General features: G+C 32.0%; 1 protein-coding gene and 1 long non-coding RNA gene across 8 annotated transcripts in view; one reads left to right on the forward strand and one right to left on the reverse strand.

Annotated features, from left to right (window-relative positions):
- Positions 1-20,945, forward strand: part of PCDH15 (protocadherin related 15) — a gene marked incomplete at both ends in the record, with an annotated part of 696,762 nt that overhangs the window by 674,993 nt on the left and 824 nt on the right. For 2 of the 7 annotated variants that reach the window (XM_082673496.1, XM_082673495.1), the window contains 3 exons: positions 250-393; positions 17,713-17,818; positions 18,804-19,652. In XM_082673496.1, the coding sequence (XP_082529622.1) occupies positions 250-393; positions 17,713-17,818; positions 18,804-19,652 (1,099 nt within the window). Of the gene's footprint in view, positions 1-249; positions 394-7,333; positions 7,400-9,978; positions 9,998-11,661; positions 11,701-16,791; positions 16,863-17,712; positions 17,819-18,803; positions 19,653-20,945 lie in introns of those variants that run through there. The other 5 variants (XM_082673500.1, XM_082673499.1, XM_082673497.1 and 2 more) reach the window with 4 other exon arrangements.
- The window catches only part of LOC309834561, a 187,539-nt gene continuing 170,844 nt past the window's right edge, over positions 4,251-20,945 (reverse strand). The window contains exon 3 of the long non-coding RNA XR_014297869.1: positions 4,251-4,299. This is a non-coding gene — a long non-coding RNA (uncharacterized lncRNA). The remainder of the gene's footprint in view (positions 4,300-20,945) is intronic.

A 20,945-nucleotide genomic window follows, 5' to 3' on the forward strand; every position in this document is an offset into this window, starting at 1 on the left:
GCAAATTTTTCTACTGAATTCTACCTGTTTTTCAAGGTGTAAATATTTTAAAGAACTAAGGAGAAGGGTTTATACATAAAAGATACTCTGTGGGGATGCTTTTGTAATTTTATCAGTTAATAAGTTCAAATATTTGTGTAAAAATGTTTGAGTTCCTCTGATAACTGGACTTTATTATTGAAAGGTAGCCTATTGATAAGTATATGATTTCTAAAATGAGTTTTACAAAACATCCTTACTTTACCGAAGGCGCCAAGCTGAGTGCACCAAGACAGCCCGAATGCAATCCACCCTAACTGCAGTGAAACCTGCAGCGCCTGCCCCTGCACCAGTGGCCGCGCCCCCGCCGCCTCCAGGGGCGCATCTCTATGAAGAAGTGGGGGACAGCACGACGTAAGTAGACCTTTCAGGGGCTTTTAGAAGTGGGTTTTGATGGATGCTGTGTGGTGAGTATTTAATTTCAACTTGATGTGGAAGTACCGTTTACAGCCTGCTTTATTACATTATTTCAAACAGAAAATTGTTAAGATGAAAACCTAAGAAAAGTTAAATTGAAAAGTAATAACCAAGAAACAAAAGATCATTAAAAAAACTGAGTAACAGGAAAGAAGTATTCAATTTGAGGAGACATTTGCAGATGAATAGCTTGAGTATCATATTTAATTTCTAAACCTTCAGAATCAGGCATTTTCCCCCAAATTAAAAATTAATTCTGAAGATATATTTTCTCATAAAAAATGAGGAAAATAAAGCACAATCGTAAAATAGTAATTCCTGATTTGGTATCAGAAGCCAACTCCTGTTTGGTAAGAAAAAAACAATTCTGTGGTCTAAAATAATAGACTTTTCTAAGATACTACTTTAAGATGTTATACAATAGAATAATTAAAATCTGAATGAAAATAAAGAATTAATATTAAATATCTAACCACTTAGGAATATTCTTTTCATCATATTCCTCTCTAATGAGACTGCTGTCTTGTTATATATAACTTAATATTTATAACTCTTGTATATACTCTCATATATAACTTAATATTTCTCTTGCACTATTTGGACTCTCTAAGCAATATTAAACCATCATTTTTGAAAAAGTCTTTTAAATTATTGCTAAAAGACTTCATAGTTTCTATAACGATGCTACCCTCAAACCCTTATTTCTTTTAGAGATGTTTAACTTATCTATATTTTTTAAAAATTCAAGAGTAACTGTATCAACATGAAATGCAGAACCACCAAGGATATTATACAATTTTAAATATGATTAAATTAAATCCAGGAAAATTTTATTAACTGGAATTTGGTGGAATGAGGGACTAAGACACATTCTACTGTGTTATATTTGTAGTATTTACTAGTAGGAATAAAGCGAGCCTCAAAAATTATGAAATTTACCTTTTAATGGGAAAACTGTTTTTAAACATATATATCATATTATAGCTGTATTAATACTATTATACAAGGTTATATTGAAAATAGTTTTTAAAATGTTAAAACTGATTTTAATATATATTTTAATGCTAAAATTGAATTTAAAAGAACTTAATGCCTGGCATGCTACTTCTAGAGTAATAATATAATATAGGATTCATGCTTTAAATATTTTTTTTATAAGTTGAAAATGATGGTCTCTTTTTGAATTATTGGTGAATGTAGGAATTGAGCCAATAAGATTTGATTCTCTTTGATTGTCTTGACCACAATTAGCAAAACATGTGTGAACTAAAAAAAGATTTATGTGGAAAGTGGAATGTGTTTTATTTGAAATTAGTGAGGGATATATATTAATATATGTATACTATGACATCACCTGGAATCATATATTTGATGATGATAATTTTCAAATAGCAACACTTAGGGATTATTTTTATTTGGAAAATTGTGGTAGATAGTAGAGGATTTTGCAATTCTAATTCTAATATGTATTTATTGAAGTGTCAAGTTCTACACATTTATTATCTGACAGATGTTTAAATTATCTATTCAAAAACCTTTTCAAGGATTCTAAGCATAAATTACTAGAAAATAAGCTATCTCCAAATGAATTATTATCAAATATTTTCTTTAAAAAATCAAAGGTCATTTTGAAAAACAAAAAGCCTTCACAAAATAATTAACAACTTCATGTAGATTCAACAATTACTCTGTAAGAGTCATCATAGTACTTCTATATTCCTTCAAACAATACTTAGGTCTTCTTTATAAATCAGTGTGGAGTAACTTTTCACTTAGGACATAGAAGCAATTCTTAGAATCTCATTTAAAATTTCTGTTTTAGAGTTGAAGTCATCCACGTTTGATAGAGGTGAATTTTACCTGTGTATAGGAGATAGATAGCTAGGTGTAATTTTTTGTGATAAGATAACCAAATAAATGCCGTATGAGTTTATCTAAAGCATTATTAAAATTATTCATATGAATAAATACAAAGAAAATATAAGATACATGCATTTTCTTTTTTGGATATGAATATTAAGTGTTTAAAGCAAGTTCCTGTTAATATTTTCATAATCATCTCAATTTAACTATAGTCAAAACCTTTTTTTTTCTATCACATGTTTTCTCTTTCTCACCTGTGGATACATAGGCATAAGTAAGTAAATAATATTCTAATACAAGGGTATTAGAAAAAAAAAAGATGCAATAGAATAGATTAACTGCTGTTTTAGACTATATACAGTAATCTTCATCTTTAACTGTACATTTACTTTTAAAAAGAAAGTTATATCTTCTATACCTCATTCCCTCTTGATATCTTGAAATTGCATGAGTTTAAACAAGTGTTCCCACAGATAGTACCTGTGCCTAGCAAAAGGAGTTTCAAAACTCTCCTTATTTTTTAATTTGTTAAAAATATTTATGGATATCTTTCCATCAAAAATGATGTGGTATTGTACAGACAGTTCTTTCCAAGAAAAAGAAAACCAAGAACAGATCTACACAGAAACAACTGCTATATAATGTCAACCCTGATTTTTAAAAACTACTTTTTAATGTTTTAAAAGTGATTGCTGTTTGTTTAATCCAAGTTGTCTCCACTTTTTGAATTATTCAGGAGGTCCTGACCACCTCTAAGAATTCTCTCTTCCAGTTTGTATTTTTGCCAAATGCCACAATAATAACTTTGGCTTTATATATCAATCACTTTATTGTCTCCCTTCTCATCCTAATTTTTATTAGGATGTGGCTTTGTGTCAATGTGGCTTTTAATTTTTTTTCAAAAAATTTCCCTTTTATTTCATTTATACTATGTTGGTAAATATTAAATAACGAAAATATATCTGTTACTCTGAGCTTGAGAGCAAAGTCTAATGACAAACTATTTAAAACCACAAGTCCCCAGTCTTTCTGGGGAAAGGGTCCCAATGCTTTCATTAGAGACACTTATTTGTGTCCTTTGACTTATCCAATTTTATCTATGATGCATAGCCACTATGACTCAATGACCATGCCTGAGCAAATCTTTCAGTGATATCAAAACTATGTTGTATTAGTATATCTTTTCATTAAAGTGAGTCTTGATTGAAATTTGATCCATATCATGTTCAAAAGAAACACCAGAAGCCCCTCTTCTTATTTGTAATATTTATAGTGTTTTTAAACTATTAAGCATAAAATTGAGGGGCTCTTTCTGTATCCTCTTGCAAGCTTTATGTCAAATAGGAGAGTACTTTTAGCTCCAGGACAGAATTACCAAAATGAGAGATAATGGACAGGTACTGAATCAGATACAGCTAAGGATCCTTTCCTCAAAACAGTCAGTTCTGAGCATCCTTAAACAAGGCAAAGGGTATGAAACCACTAGCCAACATGCTGGTCTGCAATTTGGAGAACTGTGATTTATACATGAGAGAACTATAATGTGTGGTCATGGAAGCTTCACATGGAAACTAAAAAAAGAAAAAAAAATCAGTGTGCAGATTGACACATTTTTTAAAAAATGAAAATTTCTCATGCTGCTCACAGCTCTCTAGCTTTTCCTGCCCTGCTTTTTTGAGAACAGAAACATCAAAGTAATGGCTTGCTTTAGTAGATTAGTGTTATTTGGCCTTTTATATTTTGAAGTAGTAATGAGAACCATAAAAACATCTTTCTCATAAAAGCTATGTCACAACCTGTTTCCTTACATTTCATTATCTTCTTTTCTTTCAAGTCTTTTCCTTCTCTACCATTTCCAACAAAGCAGGGAAAATAAATCAGTCTCAGAAGACAGGAAACATCAGCACTTTTCTTCCAGTACTGTTGAGGCTCACAAGCAGACTCATGTAGATGGATCTGTTAAGAACAGCTGGCCCAAGTCTGCAAGAGAATTCACACTGATGTCTGATGATGATGACTTATATACCCACAGTACCATTTACAAGGAATATACAGATCAAAGACCAACAAATTCAGACTTTTTACTAAGAACAGATTTTGTAGAGTCATTTTTATCCAAAACGCAAGCCAAGAATGAGTTTCTGAGGGGACCAAGAGAAAAGATTCAGAGGACGTGGAATCGGCCAGTCTGCTTACCTAGGAGACCAATGTGGGAACTTCCCAATAGGTCAGAAACCATAGCTCTAAAGCAAAGGCAAAGCAACAGGCAAGAAGCTGAAAATGAAAGTACTGGAACCAATCCAAACAAAAGAGGTAACAATAGTCCCTTGCTTACAGCTGAAGACACAAAGGTAACAGAAAAAGAGGAAATAAGGCAAAGTGAATCACTGATTATACAAGGAACAGAACAGTTGCAATCTCTGTCTTCAGACTCTTCACTTTCCTCTCCTTGGTCTCACCCCTCATTCTCCACTTTGCCAACTGTTTCAAGACCTGTGGAACTCAAATCAGAACCTAATGTTGTTTCTCCTGCTGACTGTTCCTTGGAACTTTCTCCGTCAATGCCTTGCATTTTAAATTCTGCACTCCTTAGCAGAGAGACACCCACTTGTATGATGACTTTTGAAGCCAAAAGGGACATTTTCGAAAACCTTCCCCATCCACTAAAAACCTCTCCTCCTCCTCCTGTGCCTCTTATCCTTACTCCTTTTGCTCTTTCCAGTCTTCCTCCTTCCCCTCCTTCTAATCATCCTCTTTGTTCTCCTCCTCCACTTCTTCCACTATCTGTTCCCCCTCCTCCTCCCTCTACTTCTCCTCCACCTTCACTTTCCTCTCTTCCTCCACCATCTCCTCCTCTTCCTTCTTCACTGCCTCCTTCAACTTCAGCTCCATCCACGAAGTGTGTGTTTACACCAGCTATTAAACACACTGTCAATGTGACACCAACCAAGGAAATGAAGTCCACTGCAATACAGCTGTCAACATCAACAACAGTGTGTAATGCAAATCCTCAAAGGGAACCAAAAGGCATCCTCAAGCATATAAAAAACTTAGCAGAACTTGAAAAGTCAGTAGCTAACATGTACAGTCAAATAGAAAACAATAATCCACCAGCACACCTCTTAAAACTTCAAATGAGTTGCCTTTCAGAGACAACAAATATGGAAATGACATCTGAACAAAACCAGGAGAATTTGCACAATATTGTTGAGGGAATTGAAACACAAACTCACAGTCAGTTTACTTCACTGTAATGTTGCTTTTCTGGTTTTAAATGGACAACTCTTTTGTTGACCATAAGCTTCAAGTGGAGGCAAATTTGAACATTAAAGAAGATCCCATTCTTTTACTTGAAACTCAATGCAATGCTGTTTTTTCCTCATTTTTAATTTAAAAGATTATTAATCTCACCATTACTAACTCATATTATAGATGTACCTTAATTTTCTTAACTACGAAGTAGTATTATTTGTCTACATTTATTTAAAAAGTAAGTAATTTCAATCTATTTTTCAATGGGCATATATGGGCATGAAAGTTAGCTATCCAACTTAAATCAATGGCTTGCTTGTTTATCATGTTAAGTTTTACATTTGCTTTTTGATCATAGTTTTATATGAGTGTTCCAGGAAAACAGCAGACTGTTACAAGTAAGCTAAAAAATGATATCATATGTTCTGTTATTGCCTTGAAGCCTATGTATTTGGTAAGAAGAAATACTACCAAAGTAAAATGTTATGTATCTAGAAATGTAGGAGATGACAGACATTATGGTATTCCAAAATAAATCTCAGGTGCTATAAGATGTAGGCATCTGTTTTCTTATAAGAACACCCTTTACTCTGGCTTGCTTTTATCTTCCTAGTATGCTTAATCATTTACTTTTTTCAATGGCTGTTTTATTCTATTTATTTCTCATTGTGCTTTCTCTTCCCTTCTTTATAATGGAAATAAATCTTGAGTTGCTGACTTCTGTAAGACATTTCATTGTTCCCACAAATGTTTAAAGTGCTCTTTAGTTTTGCTTGTTCACATTATTATATCATCTCCTTAATTATAATTTTATCATAAGATTCTCCTTCAAAAATAATAGTTATCTCTAGTTTAATAAATTCTCATCCGTTTCAGCAAAAGGTTAAGTAAATGCCTACAAAGTTTTATCTAGTGTGAATTTAGTTATTTCATTGTTGAAAATTATATTTCCATTAAGTTTATCAATAGTATAAAATGTGCTTATTATGTTATTAAAATTTAGAAAAATGCATTCTCAGTTTTATTCCTAGTTACTTTTAATTGCTATGGATAAATCATCCAAATTTAGCCTATAGCATGTAAATGAAATATAAAAATTTCAAATAGAAATCAAGCGGAATATATCTGGTGAACTGTCACCAGTTTTATATATGTCTTTCCTCTTTGGTTTAGGCAAAGAAAATAAAAAATTATACTCTAGGTAGAAATTTCAGTAGTTGTAGTTGTTCTTACATCTTAGAGCTAAACTTGTTAAATTCTTAAAGGCATCAGCTAAGCTAAGTACCATCTTTCTGTCCTAATGAAAGCTACACTGGACCATCGAGTAATTACTTTGTTTTTTCCATCTCACACATGGAATAAATTTTACTTACTGGAAATCCCCACTTTGAATACAAGTGTAATTGTTTATTATACTCTTCAGCTTTAATATTTTAGAAGATATGTCTGTACAGAGAAAAACACAATTCTAAAATATAGGGAAAGTCTTGCTTAATAATTGCCATTGTAAGTATATTAATATAGATTCAGAGCCCTACAATGAATGCATCATTTCATTGGTTTTGTTTGACTCATATTATGTGACATTTCTTCAAGAATTTGATTCGGCATCCCCAATTAACAATACCAAATAAAAAATGTAAAGTTAATTATTTTCATTAGTTCCTCTACTTCAGATTCTTTTCATCCAAATCAAGAGTAATTTTTTTTTCCTGGGGTTCTTGAACATGATTTTTTTCTCTCTTTCACTGAAAAACTTCAGTTGGAGTTTTTGTTGGCAGCTGGTCATATGCATGAGAACTTGTGCTATTTGGCGGACTCTGAAAAGGTATTATTGACAACTGTGTAAGCATTTAATGTGCAAGTGTGTGTGTGTGTGTTTATGCTATTTTGTATCAACCTCTTGGAAATGTGAAAGAAATATCTTGATAATTCCTTAGAATTCTTTGATAATGAAATCTCTAATTACCAAAGAAATATAAGAAATCCAAATAACAATTTTATGTAGGTATGTATAGCCTTATTAAATTGTTACTTTGTCCTTTTTATAATATTTTTATAATTTAAAAATTTTATTAGTATCTTTTTTTGACTGGGAACTCTTTTCTTTCCTTTTTTTTAAAGAATATCTTTATTGGAGTATAATTGCTTTACAATGGTGTGTTAGTTTCTGCTTTATAACAAAGTGAATCAACTACATGTATACATATATTCCCATACCCCCTCCCTCTTGCATCTTACACTTTTAAAACGAAACGTCCATTGCCATGTTTTATGTTTAATCTAGTCTTTTACTGACACATTATATTTAGAGATTTCCTTCATCATAAAAGTCAATTGGAACATCTTCTACATGAGACCTAAAAATATCCTTTGAGTATACAAGCCAAAATATTATTTCTCTCCACAGCTCCTAAGCCCCCATAACCTGACAACCAACCTCTAAGAAAAGAATGCCCTTTTTTCATTCTGCATTTATTATGATCCAATTAGTGCACAAGAAATTATTAGGTACCTTATTAAAAGACATAAACGGGTTACCATACATTATCCTTATTGTTAAAAGTAAACAGTAGTACATACAAATGATGTAAAATGGAAACTACACATTGGATATAAACTACATAACGACGTATCAATATCATATGAATGGCTTTATAAGGATCAATAGGAAGTCATGTTAATTGAAAGCAGACAGATAACTACACATATTGATTCTGCTGTTTACCTTTTCTGAGTTACTTTTTGCCTTTGAGCTAAGACAAACAATACAAATAACCAAATAAAAAGCAACAAAAAGTTTCAAAAAGTATAGTTCAACAAAAAAGTATAGTTCATCTATTGATATTTTAGTTCCTACATTATGGAAAATATTGCTAATGAAAAGAAGCAAGTTAAATATCCTAGAAAATAAAATATAGGTTTTATTGGATATTTTATATTACATATGTGACTCAGTAGTCATTATTAAAACCTAAGTATGAGCTCTCAACTCTACATATCTCTAAAAGATACAAATTGAGTAAAAGCTGAAAATGTCTAAACTTCTAAATGCTTTAGGATTATCATTCCTCTATTGGCAGAACCATATAACATAAGCACCCTGCAACACCCCCAGTGGATGCCTGAAACCTCGGATAGTACCAAACCCTATATACACTTTTCTGTCCTATACTAATGGGTGGGTAGTGTATACAGCATGGATATACTGGAAAAAGGGCCTACTCATATCCTGGGAGGGACAGAGAAGGATGGTGTGAGGTTTCGTAATGCTACTCAGATTGGAGTGCAATTTAAAACTTACAAATTTTTTATTTCCAGAACTTTCCACTTAATGTTTTTGGACCATGGTTGACTGCAGGTAGCAAATAGAGATACCACAGATAAGGGAGGAGTATTGTATAAATTGCTGATAGCAATATATATGTATAAGCATTATATTACCATTATTTCCAGCCATTTCAATCAACAATGCCTTAAGCACTTAAGATGCATTCAAATAAGCAGACTTATTTTTCAAAGTCCTTGAAATATTTTAAATAAATTTTCTACAGATTGTTTTGCTGAACTTTAGAAAGTCTTCATAATAACTCTTCATTGCAGTTGTTTATTAATTTCATATAGCATAGTCAACAGCAACAGGTTTATACTTTAGGTCAAGTGTTTAATGAATAATAAATGAAAAATCTTCATAATTAATGACATTCAACATTGAAAAAAATTCCATGCTTTTCTCCCTCTCAAGTACAGTCAACTACTGTTTCACTTACTTGTCCATTTAACTTTATAAATCTTTAGGTAATATTGAATGTTTGGCTATTATATCTCTCAAAACTTTTTTACTTCATGTTTAATAATGTAATTGACCTTTAAAGGCCAGTTAATATTTTTCATTTATTATTTTTAGAATAAATGGACACAGACAAAAAAATCTTACAAACATTTGGAAGAATATGTTCTAGTCATGGAGATATTTTTTTTTGTCCTGTACCAATATGTTTTTCATGTATGAAGCATATCTTTTCCCCAAATGAGTATCTTACATGTATCAAGACTTGTTTAGGACAGACATGATGTAGAATATTTTTAATACAACTGATCATAACAGAGTCAAAGTATGTCAAGGTATGTTATTAAACACCATTGAGATAAAATAGATTGTGAATAGTTTGGTGTTCATATGGAATGAGGGTCTGGTGTGATAATTATTTTTAATAATGCAGGCATGAAACCTTGATTCTCCTGTCTTGATACTGCCACAAAATATATTTCTCACTGAGACAACATTTTAGAAAAATTTGCCTTCTCAGTTTTTCTCTGATTTTCTTAAGTTACCCTTATCTATAATTCTATTCAATCTGAAAATCCAAGATGTTTAATACTGATTTCTTCGTTTCTGCCTTGCAGGAGAGGTTATACATCAGAGGTAAGGGCTTTATGGTGTTATGTTACATTATAAGCTTATTAGGACAATATTTATGTTATAGGCAGGACTGATTTACATTCTTTCAAAATGAGGTTATTTTCATTTAACAAAACATAAGTATGCTTTGCTATTTATTTTCTTGTATATCTGTTGCTTCTTTGTTTTGGGGTTTTAAGTCTATTATTCAATGGGTGAATAAAGATCAACTGCCAACCTTTTCAAAGATAAATTTATTTTTTCCTGAATTATTCTCTCAATATTGTGACATTCCCCCAAATTTATTTTTCTAAGGCTATAAATCTAATCTAGAAACTGTTTCTAATTTAGATACTTTTTTTTTTTTAATCAGTCCAAGGCTCATTCCTACCATGTTTGAGCTTGAGCTTTTGAAGAGTTAAAAACAAGTCAGACTATTAGAAAGCTGTGGCTTTTCTTTGTGTTAATTTGATTCTCAGTCCACAAAGAAGATACTGGGCATTCTGGCCAATGGTATTTGGTGAATAATGCTGTAAGTGGTGCTATCAATGAATCACTGAGAAGTTAGTGTGGTTTGGCATACAGCTCTTCAGTTAAGAGAATGAAATAAGCATATGACTTAATTGGCTAACAGTTTAGAATTCATACGTCCTAGGTTTTTTGGAAATCAAAATGAATGCATTTAAGAAAAACTGATTTTCAGGAATAATTATAACAGCTAGCAGATTGAATCAGAATATCTCTAACTTCAACTTCCTACCCCTTTAAGTTAATACCTTAACTGCACTAACTCATTAACATCTGTATCATGGAAAATCTATCCCTTCAGTCAAATAGTTGTTCTATTGGCCATTTCAAACAGTTGGTTCATTGGTAGGATTATCTCCCTGAACTTCTCTGTCCGCTTTCCCAATGCTTACTTTAAGATTTATGTTGTATAACTATTCCCCTCAAGAGTTGAGACGCCAAAATTTAAATTGTGTATCTTGTTTTCTGGTTAAAGTATAAGTTATCATGAAACAGATCAATAGAGACTCTTGTTTTTTGAAAAATATGGGTGAAATGGGGGGCAGTGGGAAATGATCTCTGCAAAAACTGAGGAAGGACAATTTCTTTAATCACAAAAGAATTTCTGAAAACGTGCTTAATACTTGAGTTCAAGCATTCCACATTTTGGTAAAAAGAAAAATGGGGAGCATGTCTTAAATATAATGATGAATATATTACAACCATATCATTATTTTGTGTGCCCTACCCTTCTTCCTGATTATGTATATATAATATGATTATACCTAATATGACCGGGGAGAAAAAAAGAGGGCCAATTTAAAACAAGGTTAAATTTGCTAAAAAGAATTGTGTGATACTTAAAGTGCTTCAGAACCATAAATGACTCTTTGTACTATGAAGCTTAAACCAAAAAGTTATTTATAGATTTTTATTTATTAAGATTATTAGCTTTGATGTTAATTAAAACAATGATGAAATTAAAGCACATTAATTATGTTCTAACATTAATAGTCAAAATATTATTTAATGCTGTTAGTAGCTATCACATGAATAATAAATCATATCCCAAGGTAACCAGTTTTAAGCTGTGGCCTTATTTTCTTTCTTTTCAATGATAATCTACTTTTTCCACCTGAATTATTTTCTAAACCTTTTTCTATTTTACTTTCCTTTGGCAGCAACAACAACTGCTGAGGCCTTCTCTCCTTAAACCAGAGGTATCAATTTTCTTTTTCTTTTCAACCTTCACTGAGTCTTGACAATACTTTATGTGACTCTGAGGTCCATCTAACATGTGGGCAGAGTGGGTGGCTGCCAGTATGGCATAATTTTACAAGGAAGAGAAGAGGTGGTTTTAAATTAAAACAAATAAGCAAATAAATAAGCAAGCAAATCACCTCTCTGCTGTTTTCTGGTGACTGAAATTCCAAATTTTTAGCTTCACTCTCTGGGAATTAGATAAATAAGACCTTTGTTCCTATTAAAAACAAGCAAGCATTAAATGAAGCGAGTCATGAACCTGATCTGTCAGTTATCTGAGTGAATCTAGATTCATCAGAACTGTTCTTGAGATCAGACTTAGGTTAGGCAAAGTCTGAAGAAAGAATGCTGACATCTGTGCTAAAATAACAAAGGTAGAAATTGGGTTGTGATAAACAGACTTTGATCATTGAAATGTGATTCAAAATACTGCCTTTGGGCACATGTCTATTTTAAGATGCTTATGACATTTTCTTCTGAAAGAAGAAAAAAAGATATTTGGAGTTATATAATAAATGCATATGATTTTTATTTATTTATTATTCATATATACTTCCTAAATAAAAAACATATATATTAAAGTTAATTTTAAATATCTCCTTACTTTGGAAAATTTAGTATTTTCTAAGCTCCACTTAAAAAATTATTCCTTTATTCCTATTTCTCAACAACAGAATCTTAACTTTGCTAAAGACAGGCATTTTGTGGTTAGAATTTACTCCCCCAAATCATCGGGAGGTTGAGTGACAGGAATATTCAACTTTTATACATTTTATCAAAAATTTCCATGGAGACTTCTCCATAAACTGTTGAATCTGATAACTCAGAGTTAAAATCCAAATGCCAGTTACCTGATGCAAGGCCTTAGTCAAGCTATGTATCCTCCTAAGCATCAATTTCATCTTTTATAGAATGTTGGCAGTAATATTTCATATATAAGCTCCTAGCTCAGCAACTGGAACATAGTGGGAAGAAATTCAGTAAATGGTAGTTATTTTTCTTGTTTTGTTTGCATCAGTATAAATTTTTATACTTTGATCAGTAAGAAACTAGGTTAATTCTATGTGTGTGCGGTCAGCAAAAATGAATTTTTAAAATAACATTAAGCATTTGATCTGCCCATAAAAGCACCTTTTAGTAAGCTACTTAGCATGATTTTCTAAACTCTAGGATTTACCTGCTAAGTGGATGGCAACAGGGACTGTGTGGAACAGCAAAAAAGGCCAATATTACACTCTTTTTTAGGGCTGACTTAAGGAGCTTAATGGTCACCAAGTCCTTCCTCCATTTTCTTTTTTTCTGGGTGGTATAAGTATCCAAGACCAACCCTTCAGAGTATTCCCTTCTACTAGCTCCTGTCTCTCCCTACAGAATACAGAGTGACAGATTAAATCTATGATTGAGTTTCCTGGGCTCTTTCCCAGGTGCTCTATCCTTCTATTGTATTTTTTAAAGTCATTTGATGCCAGATATATATTGTAGCTAGCAAGAGCTAAGTTTCATTTACTGTTCAGAGAAAAAGAAAAAGTACGTGTCTGTAAATTGATTCTTTTAAAATCTGAAATCCACTCAGTCGCATTATGTTTCCATAAATATTTTTCATTATTGCTAAAAGTTATTAGAATTCAACTTCAAAACCTTTGTTTTTTTTTTAATTGTTGTAAGAACACATAACTTGAGATCTTTCTTCTTAGATTTTTAAGTTCACAATACAGTATTGTTAGCTATAAGCAGAATGCTGCACAGCAATCTCTAAACATTTTCATCTTGCTTAATTCAAACTTTAGACCTGTTACATAGCAACTCCACATTTCCCCCTCTCGCCATCACCTGGCAACCATCATTTTACTTTCTGCTTCTCTGAGATTGACTATTTTAGATACCATATGTAAGTGAAGTCATGCAGCATTTGCCCTTCTGTGACTGGCTTATTTCACTTAGCACAGTGTTCTCAAGTTTCATCCATGTGGTAGCATATGGCAAGAGTTCCTTCTTTTTTTTCTTTTGAAGGCTGAATAATACTCCATTATGTACCACATTTTCTTTATACATTCTTCCATTCATGGACTTTTAGGTTTCAACTTCAAAATCACTTGGCAGTCTTTGCTCAGTCTCCCTATGTATTAGATAAAACATACATTGGTCAAGTAGTTAAATATTACTTCTGAGACCTATTTGCTTCATTTAAACCAGTATAATTACGTTGGGTTTTGGATGCCTCAGAAGTCTAAGCCTACCAATATGAAACGTGTATTTTTTAAATTTTTTAAATTTGTATTTTTTAAATACACGTTTTAAAAACGTGTATTTTTAAAATTTGAATAAGTCAAACTTAGACTTTAACTTTGTCCCAATTTCTTATTGGTCTGAATTGGCTTCCTACAATAAAACTTTTCCTATAATAAACATTTTTATTGGAAATAAAACTGCAGACATAAAATCATATAGTGCAGCAAAATGAATTTTTACAGCATGCTCATGCCCTACTAGCTCTCCGGTAGCCCCTCCATGTTAACACTCAGATATTATTTCTCCTTTCCCTAACCACTCACCTAGCTTTTTTCCCAAGATAAATATTTAATACGTATATTTAATTTCAGCTTTATCAAGGTATAAGTGACAAATTAAATTGTAAGATAATTCAAGTGTCCATTGTGGTGATTTGACATATGTATACACTGTGAAAAGACTAACGCATCCTTCCTCACATATTTATCTTTTTTTAAATTATTTTTTTGGTGAGAATATTTAAGTTGTATCCTTTTAGCAAATTTCAGTCATACAGTACAGTGTTACCAACTGTAGTCACCATGTTTTATATTAGACGCTCAGACCTTGTTCATCTTATAGCTGAAAATTTGGACACTTTCACTAACCTCTCCCTATTTACTCAGCAACCACTTTTCTACTCTGTTTCTATGAGTTTGGCTTTTAATTTGGTTTTTTATTTTCAGATTCCACATATAAGTAATACCATACAGTATTTGTATCTGTGTCTGGCTTGTCTCACTTAGCATAATGCCCTCAAGGTTCATTTCATGTTGTCGTCACAAATGGCATGAGTTCCTTCTAAATATAGCCATTTATTGCTCAGTAGTAGCAATATTGTAGCCAATGAGGTTTTTCCGAAGTGGGATTACTGCCAATTGAAAACTTTTTACCTGGCTTCTAACACCCAGATTGGTTTGTCTGTTTTTGAAGTTTATATAAATAGAATAATATAGAATCATGTTTCATTTTGTACCTGACTTCCTTTGCTCATCATTCTGTTGGGGAGATTCATCTCTGCTATGTGATGTAGTAGTGTGCTTATCTCATGGAATTTTGCATCAGTTCCAGTTTTGGGCTGTTACAAATGATGCATTTTGGTGAACAATTTTACATATATATGTTGGGCACATAGACTGAACTAAATTGAATTTCTGTGAAAAGAGATGCATATATTTGACTTTGGTATTATTCCCAAACATTTCCCAAATGGTTTTGCTAATTTATAATCCCTCCAGAAGTATATGAGAGCTCCATGTCCTTGATGCAAGATGGTATTGCTGATCTATCTATCTATCTATCTATCTATCTATTACTTTTAGTTAATCTTGTGGGTAAACTGAATCCTTTTTAACATCAAAACTGGATTCCTTTGCAGTTAATTCACAAAGTATTTGTAACCGCAAATGCATCAGAGAGTACATTTAGTAGAGTAATTGCAAACTTATAAAAATCTAGGGAAGTGATGTAAATGAACAGAGTTTATTCAATGTAAAAATAAAAAAGAGCAGATGGGGCATCCTATTGTGACTGGGGGTGTAGATGTAAAATAGTCTGGTGGAGAATACAGCAGTAACCAGGAGAAAACATGATTGCTTTAAGGAGTAGTACCACCAACTAAATTCATGACGTGTAAAAATACGAGCCCAGTGTTGCCATCTTTTTATTTTTTGAGAGAAATCAAAACTCAGATCTTTAATAGCATTTTCTGATGAGCATTTGGGCAACTAATCACTTTTTTAAAATGATATTTGCCAAACAAAGCACAAGTGAAGTCTATTGTACATTTCCATCATGCAGGCTGTGAATTTCCACACTTTTTAAATGATATATTAGTGTCCACAGAGGACTTTTTTTCCTAACTAATACTATACCTGAATCAACAAAATTAGTTCTTATGAATAGTAGATGATCTTAGAAATAAGTATCCACTGGTTTTCCTATGTATACCTATACGTTTTCCTTCTTCCCTTTTCTTACTTCATTGCAAATTAATTTGGTTAAACCTTGGCAGTTCAATTTATTTAAACGTTAAAATGGAGTTAAAGAGGAAAATACAGTGAAATTGAATTTAATAGTTATTTAAAGCTAGTTCTATATGTATGTCTCAGGAAAAATATCTTTCCATAAGTGTAGAGTGACAAAAATCAATATTGTCTGGAATTTAGAACTGGAAACCTTGAAAGGGCCTATTGTCTGACAAATTTCTTTAAAAAAAATTAAATTCAGAATTAGCAGTATGTTTTAAAATGTAAATATCCTTGGGCTATATCGCATATTAGCACATTTTTTATTAATGTATAAATGATTTTCAGATTCTTTCATAAGAATAGCATTTGGTGAATGGGAGAGCTCTAGATACTAGAAAATTGTTATCAGGATGATGAAACAGTGCTGAAGATAATGTTATAATTTTCTTCAAGGCTAAAGTCTATTAGTAATGTGTTAACTAGATTGAAATATTAACTGTCTATTGATAGTTTTAAAAATTATCTAAGAACAAATGGTATGCTTATCTGTTATCTTTAACAGGTTTACCATTAGACAAAATTTACTTTCCCCCTCCTCAGTTCTAATAGCATAACTTAATTTTGTGTAAGAGTTACAGCCAAATATATATATATATATATATATATATTTGAATATGTCTAACATTTTTAATTAAAGTTATTTTGACAGCAGTGTTTTGAGTCATCGAATACTAGGTCTGGAAATCTGACATTGAGCTGAAATGTGATAAGAATTTATTTTCAAATGCGATTTCTCTTTTTGAATAATAGGAGTTATCCATGGAGTCTGGAATTGATCCTGGCCAGGAATATGGACAAGATTATTACAGTTATGAGCATGGGTACATCTTCAGATTTTTTATCCAGTATCTTAATATTTTTATGAATAATAAGGTGTTATTAAATGATTATTATTACTAGCATTTTTATGAGTGTCATTTCATCAGTTTCATTTTTGAAAATGAGTTATGTATCTAGTTTTAGCTTCAATCAAGTTTAACCATGTTTCTATATTGAATTCTGTTTTGATGTTTATATTGATATTGGCTACAACTTGAAAAATGCAATAAAATTATTCAAATTATTTAAATGAGAAATAGAAGTCAAACATATTTGCTCAATTCCTGAATTCACCATTTCTTTCATATGAGATATTTAATATTTTATCTAACCAATCAGCCTCAAGATTTGCCCAAGAGAAACGAAGAAAACATACTTTAGAATCCGGTAATAAGCATTTCGAAAGTCAGTTCTACACACATAAGTTAACTGCTTTCTAAACATACAGTAGAGGAAAATAAAGACCATTACAGATCACATTTGAAGCAGATTTTTACTATAAACTTAGAGAATTTATGTTTTGAATAAGCTATCATACTTTCAGAAAGAACCAATTTGGTGCCCTAAATTCTTCAGTTAAGGAAAAATATTCCTTTCTCTTTAGTCTCTCCTAAAACTTAAATCTGAAATAACTCTTTTTCTTGTTATTCCAGGGTACCATTATGGCAAAAGTCATTGGTCATCAGGTTGTAGTTCTTTCTCTATGACTTTGTAACTAGTTTACAAGGAGCCCAACAGGTGCTGTATAAATATCTGTTGATTGAATGATGAAGAAAAAGAAGAAAACAGAGATCAGTCATGGTTATACAGATCAAATGAAAAACTGCTTAAAGTTGTAAGTTTCTGTTACAGGTATGAAATGCCTCAATATGGAAGTCGCCGTCGTTTGTTACCAACTGGACAAGAGGAATATGGTGAGGTGGTTGGCGAAGCTGAGGAGGAATATGAGGAAGAAGAGGTAATTACTGTAATTTTTTAATGGAATATTAATATTTCAAGAATAATATTTTTTAGCCCTATTTGAATAGCAGGCTACAAAACATTTCAAAATTTCAGAAATCCTATTCACTTAGTAGTTGATTTCCATAGAACAATTTAATAACGCTAACCATTCCATTGCCTTGTCTACAGAAAGAAATTTTTTATAAGTTTATTTATTTCTATAAAACATTAAACACTTGGAATAAAACCACAATAAAATTTATATTTTATAAAATCCTAAATGTTATTCCATAAAGATATTATAATCAAATATGTTAAAAAGTATTTTGCAAAACAAAATGCTCCCACATTGTCTAGCAAACCTAAAACTCATGAAAGTACAATATCAATCTTTTAATTAAGAGAAAAATAAAACCACCAGTATTCTTAATGGAATTACATCATTTAATTCATCTATATCAATTCTTATACTTTGCCTGAAATATTTATTTGGAATACTTATCCAAAAATTTTAAAGAAAAAAGTTTTAATGTCACTGTACTTTTACCCTGTTCAAAATTTTACAAATAGTCAGATTTTACATTAGCTATTCAGATAAGCTATCATAATTTCCTGATTGCTTAAAATTTTGTTAAAGCAAATACATAAAACTATTAATCAAAGTCTAGGGATGGGAGAGGGAAGAGGTAATGATTAATTTTCTTTCTCCTTTGATCTAAGGTGCAAAATAAATTTTGAGTAAGAAAAAATGAGAAAGCATTAAATTTTGGTATTATAAGGTAAAAGCTAAAATAAAATAATTTACATTTCCTTGAACACCTTCTGCCTATATGCAGTGGGGATAAACAGTAGGGAATTGTGTGATTGTTCTATGAAACCAGTTTTATAACTTGCATGAAGCTGTCAGCCTGCAGATTCACTCTTGCTTAACTTGTGTGAGACATGGTCACATAATAACCATTCCCCAGCTGACACTTCAATTGCATTTTCGTGATTTTCAGGAAAAGGCAAAGAAAGTTAAAAAACCAAAAGTTGAAATTAGAGAGCCTAGTGAGGAGGAAGAAGTAGTTGTCACTATTGAAAAGCCACCAGCAGCTGAGCCAACATATACGACGTGGAAGAGTGCCAGGATATTCCCCATGATTTTTAAGAAAGTTAGAGGACTAGCTGATAGAAGAGGCGTCATTGACCTTGAAGATGAAGAGTGGCAGAGACGCCTTGAGGCAGAAGATAAAGATTATTTGAAACTAACACTGGACCAAGAGGAAGCTACAGAAAGCACGGTAGAGTCAGAGGAGGAATCCTCAAGTGACTATACTGAATACAGTGAAGAGGAATCCGAGTTCAGTGAGTCTGAGACGACAGAAGAGTCTGAATCAGAGACACCCTCTGAGGAGGAAGAAAGTTCTACCCCTGAATCAGAAGAATCCACGGAGTCAGAAGGAGAAAAGGCAAGGAAGAACATTTTTCTTGCAAGAAGAAGGCCCATTGCTGAAGAGGTCCAGAAAGTCAAAGATAGAAAAGAGGATCTACCTGAAGAGCCAGAAGAACGGAACGTGGAAGAAGAGGAGGAACGCCCAGCAGAACAGGAAAGTGAGCTGGCCCCTGTGGAAGAGCCCACGGACCTCGAATCTCAAGACATCACTGAGGAGGGCAGTGCAGAATCAGCTTCAGTGGAAGGAGGTGTGGAAAGTGAGGAGGAGTCAGAATCAAGTATGAGTAGCAGTAGTAGTGAAAGTCAGTCTGGAGGTCCTTGGGGCTTTCAGGTGCCAGAGTATGACCCAAGCAAGCAGGCAAACGAAAAGAAGCCTCCAGGAGCAAGCTCAGAAGGTTACAACACAGCACTTTAAAAGAGATCACAGTAGGTGAAAGTTTTGCAGTGATGAGTGCTCTTGTGTGCAGTGCCTTCTGTGTGTTCTCTGAAATGACACTTGAAGGGGAGGAAATTGATCATAATTCTTATCTGACTTAAGATTTAGAAGCATGCCAGAGAAGTGAATATATATGCTATCCAAACAGATTTGTATATCAGAATATATTAGGGTAAATCTGACTGATCTTTCCTATATTAGTAATTCAGAAGACATGCAATCAGTTAATCAGTATTTAATATTTCATAGTGTGATTTCTGTTAATGCAATGTGGCATTATGTATTGCCAGTAATGCTCTGACTACTGGAATGGACTATATGAATATATATATATATATATATATATATATATATATATATATATAGACACACACACACACACACATATATATATATATATATATATATATATATATATAGTGGTTTTGTATCATCTTAAATCCTTAGGACAATATGTAATAAATAAGATCTCTACAAGACTACTTTTGCATATATGTACATTTCAGATGGCAGACATATTATCAAAAATATCATGAACATGTTCAATTAGGTTTATAGCTGGCAGTTTCAAATATTAGAAGTTAAATGATATAAATTTAAAAAAATAAAAGTTATTACCATTTCCCTTCTGTTGTGGATAGGAATTAAAGTGGATTTAGAAAAAAATTGAATTGTAACAGTTATAAATTTTTTTTCTGGGTAACATAATAATTTTGAAATATATATCTGGAAATCCAAAATCATGGCTTACTTAGTGCAACATGTTGGTACTTTACATATCCCAAAAATGGCAATACTATTTTAAGAATAACCAAGGAGTTTTTCACCTCTGCACCTTGTCATTTCTAATGTGGATTGGTAAAAGAAAAATAAATTTGTGAAAATTTCCATTGTGTTCCAGTTGCTTACTAAAGGAAAATTTACAATCATTAGTTTTCTGTTTTGTGTATTACAAAATAAATTGTGCAGGATGGGAAGGTATTTTCTTTTAAGTTAACATATATTTAAATGGATGATCCAGAAAACCAGGACACTTCAAGTGAATAAATGCATTAAATTATACAAAAAGTTTGGCTAATAATGGAGGATTAATTAAGAATTACAATATTGTGGGTTTAAAAATATCTTTAAAATATTGGGAATGGAAGTATTAGCATGAACAGAATATACTAATAATGCTGGGTTTTTCCTTTCAATTTAACATTCCTGAAAAGTATAGCAACTGTCAAAGAACGGATCAGATTCTTAAATATAACCAGTATACTTTTTTTT

This window comes from Grampus griseus (genome assembly GCF_964374135.1).
Source record: "Grampus griseus genome assembly, chromosome: 16".
Classification (NCBI taxonomy): domain Eukaryota; kingdom Metazoa; phylum Chordata; class Mammalia; order Artiodactyla; family Delphinidae; genus Grampus; species Grampus griseus.